General features: G+C 46.7%; 1 protein-coding gene across 1 annotated transcript in view; it reads left to right on the top strand.

Moving 5' to 3' along the window:
* Window positions 1-13662, top strand: part of LOC147100238 (interleukin-18-like) — a 38292-nt gene that overhangs the window by 4243 nt on the left and 20387 nt on the right. The window contains exons 2-3 of the mRNA XM_085968222.1: window positions 8811-9001; window positions 9555-9623. Of these exons, the coding sequence (XP_085824348.1) occupies window positions 8998-9001; window positions 9555-9623 (73 nt within the window). The 5' untranslated portion in view covers window positions 8811-8997. The remainder of the gene's footprint in view (window positions 1-8810; window positions 9002-9554; window positions 9624-13662) is intronic.

The raw sequence follows: 13662 nt of genomic DNA on the forward strand, positions 1-13662 counted from the left end.
TTTCTATAGCGCCTTTCACGACCACCAGATGTCTCAAAGCGCTTTACAGCCAATGAAGTACTTTTTGAAGTGTAGTCACTGTTGTAATGTGGGAAACACAGCAGTCAATTTGCGCACAGCAAGCTCCCACAAACAGCAATGTGATAATGACCAGATAATCTGTTTTAGTGATGTTGATTGAGGGATAAATATTGGCCCCAGGGCACCGGGGAGAACTCCCCTGCTCTTAGAAAGAACATAAGAAATAGGAGCAGGAGTTGGCCATTTGGCCCTTCGAGCCTACTCCGCCATTCAACAAGATCATGGCTGATCTACCTCAACTCCACCTTCCCGTATTATCCCCATTGCCCTTAATATCCTTTGTTCCCAAAAATTTATCGACCTCTGTCTTGAATATACTCAACGACTGAGCATCCACAGCTCTCTGGGGTAGAGAATTCCAAAGATTCACAACCCTCTGAGTGAAGAAATTCCTCCTCATCTCAGTCTTAAATGGCCGACCCCTTATTCTGTGACTGTGACCCCGTGTTCTAGATTCCCCAGCCAGGAGAAACATTTTCCCAGCATTAGCCCTGTCAAGCCCCTTAAGAATGTTATATGTTTCAATTAGATCACCTCTCATTCTTCTAAACTAAGGAATATAGGCCTAGTCTACTCAATCTCTCCTCATAGGGCAATCCCCCCATCCCAGGAACCAGTCTAGTGAACCTTCGTTGCACTCTCTCTAAGGCAAGGATGTCTTTCCTTAGGTAAAGAGACCAGAACTGTACACAGTGCTTACTCCAGGTGTGGCCTCACCAATGCCCTGTATAATTGTAGTAAGACTTATTTACTCTTGTACTCTAATCTCTTTGTAACAAAAGCTAACATACCATTTGCTTTCCTAATTGCTTGCTGTACCTGCATGTTAACTTTCTGAGATACATGTACAGGGACACCCAGGTCCCTCTGAGTGCAAACATTTCCCAGTCTCTCACCATTCAAAAAATGATCTGTTTTTTTGTTTTTCCTACCAAAGTGGATAACTTCACACTTCCCCACATTGTATTCCATTTGCCATGTTCTTGCCCACTCAGTCAACCTGTTTATATCTCTCTGCAGCCTCTTTGTGTCCTCCTCACAGATTACTTTCCCACCTAACTTTGTATCATCAGCAAACTTGGATACGTTACACTCAGTCCTTTCAGCTAAGTCATTAATATAGGTTGTAAGTAGCTGAGGCCCAAGCACTGATCCTTGCGGTACCCAGCCCGCCAACCTGAAAAAGTCCCGTTTATTCCTATTCTGTCTTCTGTCTATTAACCAATCCTCAATCCATGCTAATATATTACCTCCAATACCATGAGCCCTAATTTTGTGGAATAACCTTTTGTGTGGCACCTTATCGAATGCTTTTTGAAAATCCAACTACACTACATCCACTGGTTCCCCCTTATCCATCCTACTACTTACATCTTCAAAACACTAACAGATTTGTCAAACACGATTTCCCATTCATAAAACCACGGTGACTCTGCCTAATCATATTATGATTTTCTAAGTGCCCTGTTACCACGTCCCTAATAATAGATTCTAGCATTTTGCCTACTACTGATGTCAGGCTAACTGGCCGATAGTTCCCCATTTTTTCTCTTCCTCCTATCTTAAATAGCGAGAATATGTTTGCTACCTTCCAATGCTGGGACTGTTTTAGAATCTAGGGAATTCTGGAAGATCCACTATCTCTGCAGCTACCTCTTAAAATCCTAGGACACAGGTCAGCAAGTCCAGGGGATTTGTCACCACTTAGTCCCATTAATTTCTCCAGTACTATGTCTTTACTTATACTAATTTCTTTAAGTTTCTCATTCTCACTAGACCCTTGGTTTTTCATTATTTCCGGAATGTTTTTTGTGTCTTCTACCGTGAAGACAGATACAAAGCATTTGTTTAATGTCTCTGCCATTTCCTTGTTGCCCATTATAATTTCTCCTGTCTCTGCCTCTAATGGGCCCACGTTTACTTTCACTAATCTCTTCCTATTTACATCATATAGAAACGTTTACAATCTGTTTTTATGTCGCTTGCTAATTTACTCTCTTTTTTCTCTTTCTTGATCTATTTCTTGGTCCTCCTTTGCTGAATTCTAAAATCCTTCCAATCCTCAGGCTTACTATTTTTGGTAACATTATAAGCCTCTTCCTTTGATCTAACACTATCTTTAACTTCTCTTGTTAGCCACAGTTGGACCACTTTTCCTGTGGGGTTTTTGTGCCTTAAATGAATGTATATTTGTTGTAAATTATGTAGTAATTCTTTAAATGCTAGCCATTGCTTGTCTACCATCATACCTTTTAATGTAGTTTCCCAATCTACCTTAGCCAACTCGCCACTCATACCTACGTAGTTTGCTTTGTTTGGATTTAACTAAATCACTTTCAAACTCAATATAAAATTCTATCATATTATGGTCACTCTTCCCTAAAGGCCTCTTTACTACAAGGTTATTAATTAACCCTTTCTCATTGCACAATTCTAGATCTAAAATAGTTTGTTCCCTAGTTGGTTCCTCAACATACTGATCTAGAAAACTATCTTGTATACATTCCATGAATTCGTCCTCCACACTATTACTGCAAATTTGGTTTGCCCAGTCTATATGTAGATTAAAGTCCCCAATGATTACTGTATTACTTTTGTTACATGCGCCTCTAATTTCCTGATTTATACTCTGCCCTACATTACAACTACTGTTTGGGGCCAAAAACAACTCCCACCAGTGATTTCTGCCCCTTGCTGTTTCTTAGCTCCACCCAAACTGATTCTACTTCTTGATTTTCGGAGCTAAGATCCTTTCTCTCTGCTGTCTTTATCCCATTCTTTATTATCAGGGCTACCCCTCCTCCTTTTCCATTCTGCCTATCTCTTCTAAAAGTTAACTATCCTGGAATATTTAGTTCCCAACCTTGGCCACATTGCAACCATGTCTCTGTTATGGCTATTAGATCAAACCTATTAATTTCTATCTGCGCTATTAATTCATCTATTTTGTTGCGACTGCTTCGCGCACTCAGATATAATGCCCTTAGCTTTGACTTTTTTCTATTTTCTCCTGATGTTACCTTAGTCACTGATGCCCTATTACCTTTGTTACTCTCTCTGTCCCTTCCTGACCCACTCAGCTTATTTTTTAACCCAAAACTCTACTCTGCTCTAGAGCCCTGGCAGGTCCTGTTGGTCAGACACTATTCTCTTCCGCACCCCTTAGACCAACAACTGCTCTCGGGATTCTACAAAAGCTGCTCTCAGGACAGAAAGCGGTGATATAATCGCAACTCAGTGTCTCCCAGAAGGAATGGATCTCTCATCCATCCAACCAACTGAGTTTGCCTGAGTTACAAACAAAGAATCCTTACCGCTGTACGTGTGGGAAACACACAGTCAAACATGTCACAGCCCAGAGCCCCACACACCACCAGATCCGTTGCATACCTGGGGGAAGAGAGAGAGGACCACAGACCTCAAATACATGTTTTACAAGGTTCTCATCACTTTAAGCAACACACTGTCATCTATTGGACTGTTCATATGGTGAGAAGGTGGGTAGAGGGGGCTGTGAGAAACATACACACAACAGGAAAATTCTCCCAACCCCATCTCCCCTCCCTATCCCCATCAACCTTTGTGATGAGAGATTATTTAAAATACTCAAACTCGCAATGTGGATTTCCAACAGGAAGCCCACCCTTGATGGTAAAACACAGCGTGGTCCAGTAGTACCACTGATCTATACACATACGTGCACACAGACACAGACAGAGCCACGCATATAGACTGTCTCGTACCCCACTCCCATCAGGTAGCGTGGCTTGTCCCGTGGGAGGTAATCCGTGCTGAGCATCACCATTCTCCAGAAATGGTCCTTCTCCTCTCCACCACTCAGTCCCCCGATGGCAAAACCAGGGACAACACGCTTGATCAAAATAGTGCCGTGGGATCTTTTACATCCACCCGAGAGAGCAGACAGGGCCTCAGTTTAACGTCTCATCCGAAAGACGGCACATTCGACAGTGCGGCGCTCCCTCAGTACTGCCCCTCCGACAGTGCAGCGCTCCCTCAGTACTGCCCCTCCGACAGTGCGGCACTCCCTCAGTACTGCCCCTCCAACAGTGCAGCGCTCCCTCAGTACTGCCCCTCCGACAGTGCGGCACTCCCTCAGTACTGCCCCTCCGACAGTGCAGCACTCCCTCAGTACTACCCCTCCGATAGTGCGGCGCTCCCTCAGTACTGACCCTCCGACAGTACGGCGCTCCCTCAGTACTGACCCTCCGACAGTATGGCGCTCCCTCAGTACTGCCCCTCCGACAGTGTGACGCTCCCTCAGTACTGCCCCTCCGACAGTGCGGCGCTCCCTCAGTACTGCCCCTCCGACAGTGCGGCGCTCCCTCAGTACTGCCCCTCCGACAGTGCGGCGCTCCCTCAGTACTGCCCCTCCGACAGTGCGGCGCTCCCTCAGTACTGCCCCTCCGACAGTGCGGCGCTCCCTCAGTACTGCCCCTCCGACAGTGCGGCGCTCCCTCAGTACTGCCCCTCCGACAGTGCGGCGCTCCCTCAGTACTGCCCCTCCGACAGTGCGGCGCTCCCTCAGTACTGCTCCTCCGACAGTGCGGCGCTCCCTCAGTACTGCCCCTCCGACAGTGCGGCGCTCCCTCAGTACTGCCCCTCCGACAGTGCGGTGCTCCCTCAGTACTGCCCCTCCGACAGTGCAGCGCTCCCTCAGCACTGCAGTAGAGTGTCAGCCTGGATTTTGTGCTCAAATCCCTGCAGTGGGACTTGAACCCACAACCTTCTGACTCAGAGGCGAGTGTGCTACCCACTGAGCCACATCTGACACAAAGGCACACATGAGGGAGTCGGCTTCTACACTCCGACAGTTCCCTACCATATCTCCTCTCCAATGCATACTGTGTATTTCCAGCATTGTCTGTTTTTATGGCAGATTACCAGTGGCTGGCGAATGCGAATCGGCTGCCCATTTCACACCAGCAGCCCAATGGGCGGTGTGTTGATTCATTATTTCCATCAGGCGCTTCTCCCTGAGATGGATTTCAGCAATTTTTTGTGTCTGACCTCACACAAATCTTGCTTAGCTTGTGTATTAGTTTTGTGGGTGAAGTGTTGCGGAGGAGAGTGATAAAGATTGAGGAGTTTTACGATACGAGAAAATCCCAGGCTACATATAGGCTTTCAATGCAATTATAAATACATTAAATGAGCCCAAATAAAATGAGCTGGGTTGGGTTTCTGTGGGCTGTATTGGTCGATCTGGCAGGTGTCTCTGTACAGTGTTTAGTTGAGTTTGTATTGGCCCAGATTTCGCAGGAGCGGGACATCTCGCGATCTGTCCCAATGGTTAGACTAGTTTGTGCACATTTAGGTTTTTTTCCCCACGAAGTCGCTGGGAGTGCGAGCTGATAACGGCGCAGGGAGGGCAACGGGGCATCTGGGGCCTCGGTGAACGACGGGACCAACAGTCTATCTCCTTAACCCATGGGATTCAAGGATTGAGAAAGAAACAGAGGAACGACGGAGAAGGAAATCGGGCGAATTAGAGTCAAATCAGGTACAGAAAGAGAAATAAAGAGGGAGAAAGGAAGATGGGATTACGAGAGAGAGAAAAAGAGACAGAAAGGAAAAGTAAGAAAAAAATAATTTATTTGTTATTTTATAAAATCTCCTAAAACAATTCACAACCTGAAGGAATCAGACTCCACACTTATAATTATTCACTTTCTGGGCCAGAGAGGTTGATTGACAGTCAATTATCATGTCCTTAAAAGGATACTTATGCTGTTAATTATGAGACTTAAATTTCTGCGGCGAGTTTAACGGGTAATTAATGCACAAATGCAGCAACTTCATGAATCTCACGGGGAAGTTGAGCACGATGTCATTTTCGCGAGGCTAACGGCAAATTGTCCAGCAACTTGTGGCATTTCGCAACTCACGGCGAATCTCTCCCTCGCCATAAGTTGCTGACGATTTGCACATTAATAACGGTGAGCGTCATCCACACAACGTTCCATTTTTCAGCAAAATCTGGGCCATTGTTTGAGGTGCATTGGCAGGGCTATTCCAATACGACAAATCAAATATGGTTGCAATGTAATCCATTTACTATGTTTGACCAAGTCATTGACACACGCAATGTCTTTGAGCAGTAGACATACGGAGAAATAAACACAACTACCCCATTTCCCTAATACGATAGCAAAATACTGCGGATCCGAAATAACAACAGAAAACGCTGGAAAAACTCAACAGGCCAGAGCAGCATCCGTGGGGAGAGAAACAGAGTTAACGTTTTGGGTCAAAACCCTTCGTCAGAACTGAGAAAAAAGCAGGAAATGAAACGGATTAAAAAGCAAGTTTGGGGGCTGGGAAATGGGGGAGGGGATGAAAGAACATCCCACGTAGAGACGTAGGGCTCGATTTTCATTGGGCCATTGAGGCGGGATTGGAGGCGTGTGGGGGGTTAAAATCCCGAAATCGGGGGGCACGAACCCATCCCGCCCCCAACCCGCCTCCATGCCAGTTTCAAAGGAGGCGGGTACCCGCCCTGTGCTGGGACCCGCCTCCCCGAGGCGGGAAGGGGATTAGTGACAATTAACTGCCTGTTAACAGGTAGTTTAACAGGCAGTTTTTAGCCTAATCCCTATTTTTATCCCTAAAGTGTGGGATTCCCGACGGCTCCAAACCACACCAAGTTAGCGAGGCGGACCGTCTGGCTGAAGGGCTTGGAGGGTTCGAGATGTCCGGTGTTCAGGTGAGTGATGTGTGCATGAGTGCAGAGGTAAGTGTGTTTGGTGTGTGTAAAGTGTTTAAATAAGTTTTACTTACCTTTACTTACCTTTACAGCCTTCCTTCCTTCAGGTCTCGGGAGTCCCTCATCTCACCGGCACAGAAAGCAGAATGGCCGTTGCAGAATTCAGCTTTCTGTTCTGGGGAGATCTCTAAATCAGCCTGAGAGGAAGGAATTAACCTGGAGTACAGATTGTCAGTGTTTGACAGCTTCAAGCACCTGTGAAACGTTGATATTTCATCTGTCAAAAGGTCTTGACAGATGAAATGTCAATCTGTGATGTCACCTGTTGCCGGGTGGCCCTTAATTGGCCTGCTGAGCCCGCTGGGCGGGCTCAACAAGGTCAATCAAGTCAAAATCGCGTGGGTTGGCCACAACTCGATGGAGGCGGGACTACAACCCCGAAAGTTGTCGTCCCGCCTCCATTGATAAAATCCAGCCCGTAACCTTCATCGATCCTTTCAATCTTGGTGCTCTCTATAAATTGTGAAGGGAAGTTCAAGATCTTTATAAGTCTGATACATTATGGCCTGACGAGTGTTATTGTGAACAAGACTTCCAGAAATGAGATCATTCCTACAAAACTCCAGATGCCAACTTGTTTATCATCCTGGCCTATTGTCCCACTTCCTATCTCAACACTGTTTTGGCAAAAAAACCTTAATCATCTGAGATTAAACCAAATCCTAATTCTACGTATATATGTACGTAAACTTGAGGTCATCCAAAACTCTGCCTCCCATATCCTAACTCGCACCAAGTCCCTAGTCAATTTCTTTCATGGGGACTTTATCAACTCTATTTCTGCCCTGGGTTGGGTAAGCTGACTCGCTTGGACCCGAGAGCTACCTGAGTCTATAACTTGCTACTGTGTCCTGCCCTGCACTATGCACAGGCTCTGGCAAGTTTACACCAGTTCTGCTGCTGGTTTCATTGAACACCCACTCGCCGCAGGAGTGTGAGATACCCCAGGTGTGCATACAACAACAACTTGTATTTATATAGCACCCTTAATGTAGTAAGATGTCCCAAGGCTCTTCTCAGGAGTATTAAAAGACAAAAAGCCTCTGGCCTGCTCTTGTTGCCACAGTATTTATGTGGCTGGTCCAGTTCAGTTTCTGGTCAATGGTGACCCCCCAGGATGTTGATGGTGGGGGATTCGGCGATGGTAATGCTGTTGAATGTCAAGGGGAGGTGGTTAGACACTTGCTTGTTGGAGCTAGTCATTGCCTTGCGCTTGTGTGGCGCGAATGTTACCGGCCACTTATCAGCCCAAGCCTGAATGTTGTCCAGGTCTTGCTGCATGCGGGCATGGACTGCTTCATTATCTGAGGAGTTGCATTTATATAGCACCTTTTCTGTGGCGAGTGTATCACCTCCTGACTCCCCAAAGCCTTTCCACCATCTACAAGGCACAAGTCAGGAGTGTGATGGAATACTCTTCACTTGCCTGGATGAGTGCAGCTCCAACAACACTCAAGCAGCTCGACACCATCCAGGACAAAGCAGCACGCTTGATTGACACCCCATCCACCACCTTAAACATTCACTCCCTCCACCACCGGCGCACCGTGGCTGCAGTATGTACCATCTACAAGATGCACTGCAGCAACTCGCCAAGGCTTCTTCGGCAGCACCTCCCAAACCCGCGACCTCTTCCACCTAGAAGGTCAAGGGCAGCAGGCGCATGGGAACAACACCACCTCCAAGTTCCCCTCCAAGTCACACACCATCCTGACTTGGAAATATATCACCGATCCTTCATAGTCACTGGGTCACATCCTGAAACTCCCACCCTAACAGCACTGTGGGAGTACCTTCACCACACGGACTGCAGCAATTCAAGAAGGTGGCTCACCACCACCTCCTCGAGGGCAATTAGGGGATGGACAATAAATGCTGCCCTTGCCAGCGACACCCACATCCTGTGAACGAATAATTAAAAAAAAGTTATTTCCTTCTTTACCAGCACATGTGAAGGACGATTGTTGAAGTCTCGGAGCCTGTTGCCTGTGGATCCACTCCCAGTATTCCCTGAAGTCAAGAGGGATACATGAAACAAATCAGAGGAGAAAATTAACGTCCCAACGAGCACACCAACTAGAGAGAGAAAACTAAACACTTGGATTTACAAAAGGCCTCATCACATCATTGAAATGGGTAAATTATTTTCCAGAACTACTTTTTTGGAGTGCAGTGACTGTTGTTATGCAGCCACAGATCTGACCAGTCATTTTACCACATGTGTCACTGACAAGACCAGATTGTCAGGGGCCATTACACCTGGACAGGTGATTCCTGGGCAGGTGATCCCCGGGCAGGTGATTCCCGGGCAGGTGATCCCCGGGCAGGTCCAGACCCTCTAACCCTGCCTCAGCTGAAGACTGCACTTGGTCCTAACTCCCTATGCACAGTGCCACAGGAGGTTGACTAGAATTAGACAAAAACAGTAAATGTACACATTTAAGCCCTCTCAGGTGGATGGAAAAGGTTCCATGGGGCAGGGGAGTTCTCCTGGCCAATATTTATACCTCAACCAACTTAAAAAAAGCAGATGATCTGGTCTTTATCCCATTGCTGTTTGTGGGCAGCTGCAGGTAGCTAGTTAGGAGCAAGAATATTCAAGGTGTTATCGACAATGAAAAAAATAGAGTCTTATTTTAATTCTTCTTGCCATTATTTTTCACTGTTCTCCTGTCTTTTATCTTACAAGAGACAGAAATGATGCATGAACTGAGACCGGTTGAATTCAAGGACGGTGTCTTGTGGCTTGAAGGTAAGTGTTGTTGATTGATTCGCAACTAGTTGCTGGGGAAGGGTAATGAAGTCTATAAACAGTGACATGAATCAGTCATTCATGAAAGAAAGACTTATAAAATAATACTGAGCAGCCTGCGGGTGGCGCTGTCCAGGGAGAGTATAAATACTCGGGCACGGGCCCAGCTTGCGCAGGACATTCTTAACAGGAACTAGTGAAGGACACAACTAGACCTCCATGTTGTAAAACAGTTGCTTAAAGCCTTGTTTAACGCTTAGACCAAGTGCCTAGTAGTTTTCTTACGTCACACAGGCTCCGAGCTCTCCCAATGGAGGGTGGGTAAGCTCACCACGCAGTGTGGTACTAAGCCATATCACCCAGACGGATCGATTCCAGTCCGTGCTGAGTTAACTGCTGCGCCAGGAGTAGGCTAGCTACAGTTTGGCCGTAGCGTCTCTGGGCTGAGGAGAGAGAAGTATTGGCCAGGGTTCCAAGTCCCGATTGCTGTCCAATGACCTCTACTAGAAAAGAAAGATTCCTACAGTGCCTTTCATGACCTCAGAATGTCCCAAAGCGCTTTACAGCCAATGAAGTAGTTTGGAAGCGTAGTCCACTGTTGTAATGTGGGAAACGCGGCAGCCAATTTGTGCACAGCAAGCTCCCACAAACAGCAATGGGATAAAGACCAGATCATCTGTTTTTTTTAGTTGGTTGAGGTATAAATATTGGCCAGGAGAACTCCCCTGCTCTTCTTCAAGATAGTGCCATGGAACCTTTTCCATCCACCTGAGAGGGCTTAAATGTGTACATTTACTGTTTTTGTCTAATTCTAGTCAACCTCCTGTGGCATTGTGCACAGGGAGTTAGGACCAAGTGCAGTCTTCAGGTGAAGCAGGGTTAGAGGGTCTGGACAACTGGACCAGAGCGCGCAGACGTAATTCAGTTGCCACTTTTAAGACACACATTCTTCCTGTGTAAACTTATCGATCTCTGACCCCAGCTCCTATCTAGTGAGTCTACACTCTGGGAGCCTCACCTCGCTCTAATGCCTATAATCTTTGCTCAGGTTCAGACGAAGGTTATGAATTACATTGAATTTACTGCACAGAAACATGCCATTCGCCCCCTACTGATCCGTGCCGGTCTTTATGCTCCACACGAGCCTCCCCCCACCCTACTTCACCTCCCCCTATCGGCATAACCTTCTGTTCCTTTCTCTCTCGTGTACTTATCTAACTTCCCCATAAATGCGTTCTATTTTCCCAGTTCATGAAGGCAAATGAATCCCATCACCAAGATTCTGCCTTGTCCTCACTGTCTAGTTCCTGCTGGTCTCTTGTATAAAGAGAGAAGTATGTGGAACAATCGACAGCAAAGATGTTAAAATAATCCTAGAATCATAGAATGGTTACAGGACAGAAGGAGGCCATTTGGCCCGTCGAGCCCGTGCCGACTCTCAGCTAGTCCCACTCCCTCGCCCTTTCCCCGTAGCCCTGCAAATTTTTTTCCTTCCGGTACTTATCTAATTCCCTTTTGAAAGCCATGATTGAATCTGCCTCCGCCACCCTTTCAGGCAGTGCATTCCAGATCTTAACCACTCGCTGCATAAAAAGGTTTTTCCTCATGTCGTCCTCTGGTTCTCGACCCTTCCGCCAATGGGAACAGTTTCTCTCTGTCTACTCTAATATCATGAACTGTTACTTTGTAAAAGTAACCAACCACTGTATTTCTAAGAGTAACGTTTCATGATTTCACTAAATTTGCTGCGTGAAAATTGGCATAAACTGACAACCTTCTGACTCAGGGGCAAGAGTTGTACCAACTGGGCCAAGCCCAACTCATGGGGGCAATTGGGTTCCTTGCAACTTAACCAGAAATTGTCCCAATGTCATGTCTTTGTTAAATTGAATGAGGCTCTGACCTCTACTGCCGCTCACAGGAAAGTGTTGAATATTTATCCGCTCTCTCTGCGTGCACAGGATGTGAACATGACCAGCTCTGGAAAAAGAGAAAATAATTAAAATTTACTGTGGAAACCCCCCGACCCCCAAACACATCGACATCTGATCGGATGTTGGGCACCAATGGAAAAAAACTATATGCAAATATGAACTGATCAGAGAAAGAAAGAGACAAAGAACATAAGAACATAAGAAATAGGAGCAGGAGTTGGCCATTCGGCCCCTCGAGCCTGCTCCGCCATTCAATAAGATCATGGCTGATCTTCTACCTCAACTCCACTTTCCCGCCTGATCCCCATATCCCTCGATTCCCTTAATATCCAAAAATCTATCGATCTCAGTCTTGAATATACTCAATGAAGAGAGAGGCACAGAGAGAGAGAGCAAGGCAATTTGGAACAAAATTAAATTAAAATTGTGATTTCTAACTTGACGAGACGGTGCTGGGTGTTTTGGGCTGCTTGGGCACTCTCTCATTTTGAGCTGGCCGAGGGGTCACGTGGGTCTGAAATGATCTCATTATATTCCAACTTGGATCAGTTCGGATTGGGATATGATTTTCTCCCTTGCCTCAGCCAGTGGCTCAGTGGGCAGCACTCTCGCCTCTGAGTCAGAAGGTTGTGGGTTCAAGTCCCACTCCAGAGACTTGAGCACAAAAATCCAGGCTGACACTCCCAGTGCAGTGCTGAGGGAGTGCCGCACTGTCGGAGATGCCGTTTGTCGGATGAGACATTAAACCGAGGCCCCGTCTGCTCTCTCGGGTGGATGTAAAATATCCCACGGCCACTATTTCGAAGTAGAGCAGGGGGAGTTCTCCCCGGTGTCCTGGGGCCAATATTTATGCCTCAATCAACATCACAAAAAACAGATTATCAGGTCATTATCACATTGCTGTTTGTGGGAGCTTGCTGTGCTACATTACAACAGTGACAGTACTTCATTGGCTGTAAAGTGCTTTGGGACGTCGGGTGGTGGTGAAAGGCGCTATAGAAATGCAAGTCTTTTTGTATTTTCTTTCCCCAGACGTCCGTGGGTTTACGCTTTAGGGTTAGTTTACTGTCCCAACGAGTCACCAGCGAGAACTTTGATTTGGATTGCTGCCTTTTACTGCTCTTTGACCATCTGACACCAGCCTCGGGCTATCTAACAGACGGTGCGAATCACCCTGTTGTGGGCCATTTCTACCACTGGTTGCCCAGGACCCCACCCGCCTCCCCCCCCCCCCCCCCCCTGCCTCCGCCGCCCCCCCCCCCCCCCAACCCATGACTAAAAAAAAAAGACAGGAACCAAAAACAAAATTCTCGCTGGTGACTCGTTTGGACAGTAAACTAACCCTAAAGTGTAAACCCACGGATTTCCTGGGCTGAACGAGAATCATAAAGATTTCTCACAATGAGTCTGAAGCACAAAACCACAAGCTGAGCTCAGATTTAAACATTGCATATTGATTGCAAAATGCCATTTAAGGTACAGAAAACATCCCATTGTTTTTTTTTTCGAAACATGTTTTCAATTGAAACGAGTAATGGCTTTATTGTTGTTACACAATGCAGTCTCTGCCCCCCCGCCCCGTGACCTAACTCGCACCGAGTCCCGTTAACCCATCACCCCCTGTGTTCGCTGACCTACATTGTTTCCCGGACCGGCAATGCCTTGAATTTAAAATTTTCATCCTTGTTTTCAAATCCCTTCACAGCCTCGCCCCTCCCTATCTCTGTAACCTCCTCCAGCCCTACAACCCTCCGAGATCTCTGCGCTCCTCTAACTCTGGCCTCTTGTACATCCCCCCGATTAATCACTCCACCATTGGCGGCCGTGCCTTCAGCTGCCGGGGCCCTAAGCTCTGGAATTCCCTCCCTAAACATCTCCGCCTCTCTACCCTCCTTAATACCGACCTCTTTGACCAAGCTTTTGGTCACCTGCCCAAATATCTCCTTCTGTGTCTCGGTGTCAGATTTTGTTCAATAACGCTCCTGTGAAGCACCTTGGGACGTTTTACTACGTTAAAGGTGCTGTGTAAATGCAAGTTGTTGTTGTTGTTGTTGTTGCAGTCTGGTACTCACTGGCTACAGCACAGAGTGGGTCAAACACCACCTGCAGCT

This window comes from Somniosus microcephalus, chromosome 26 (assembly GCF_052327205.1).
Source record: "Somniosus microcephalus isolate GS21.2 chromosome 26, FLI_Smic_1.0, whole genome shotgun sequence".
NCBI classification, from domain to species: Eukaryota; Metazoa; Chordata; class Chondrichthyes; order Squaliformes; family Somniosidae; genus Somniosus; species Somniosus microcephalus.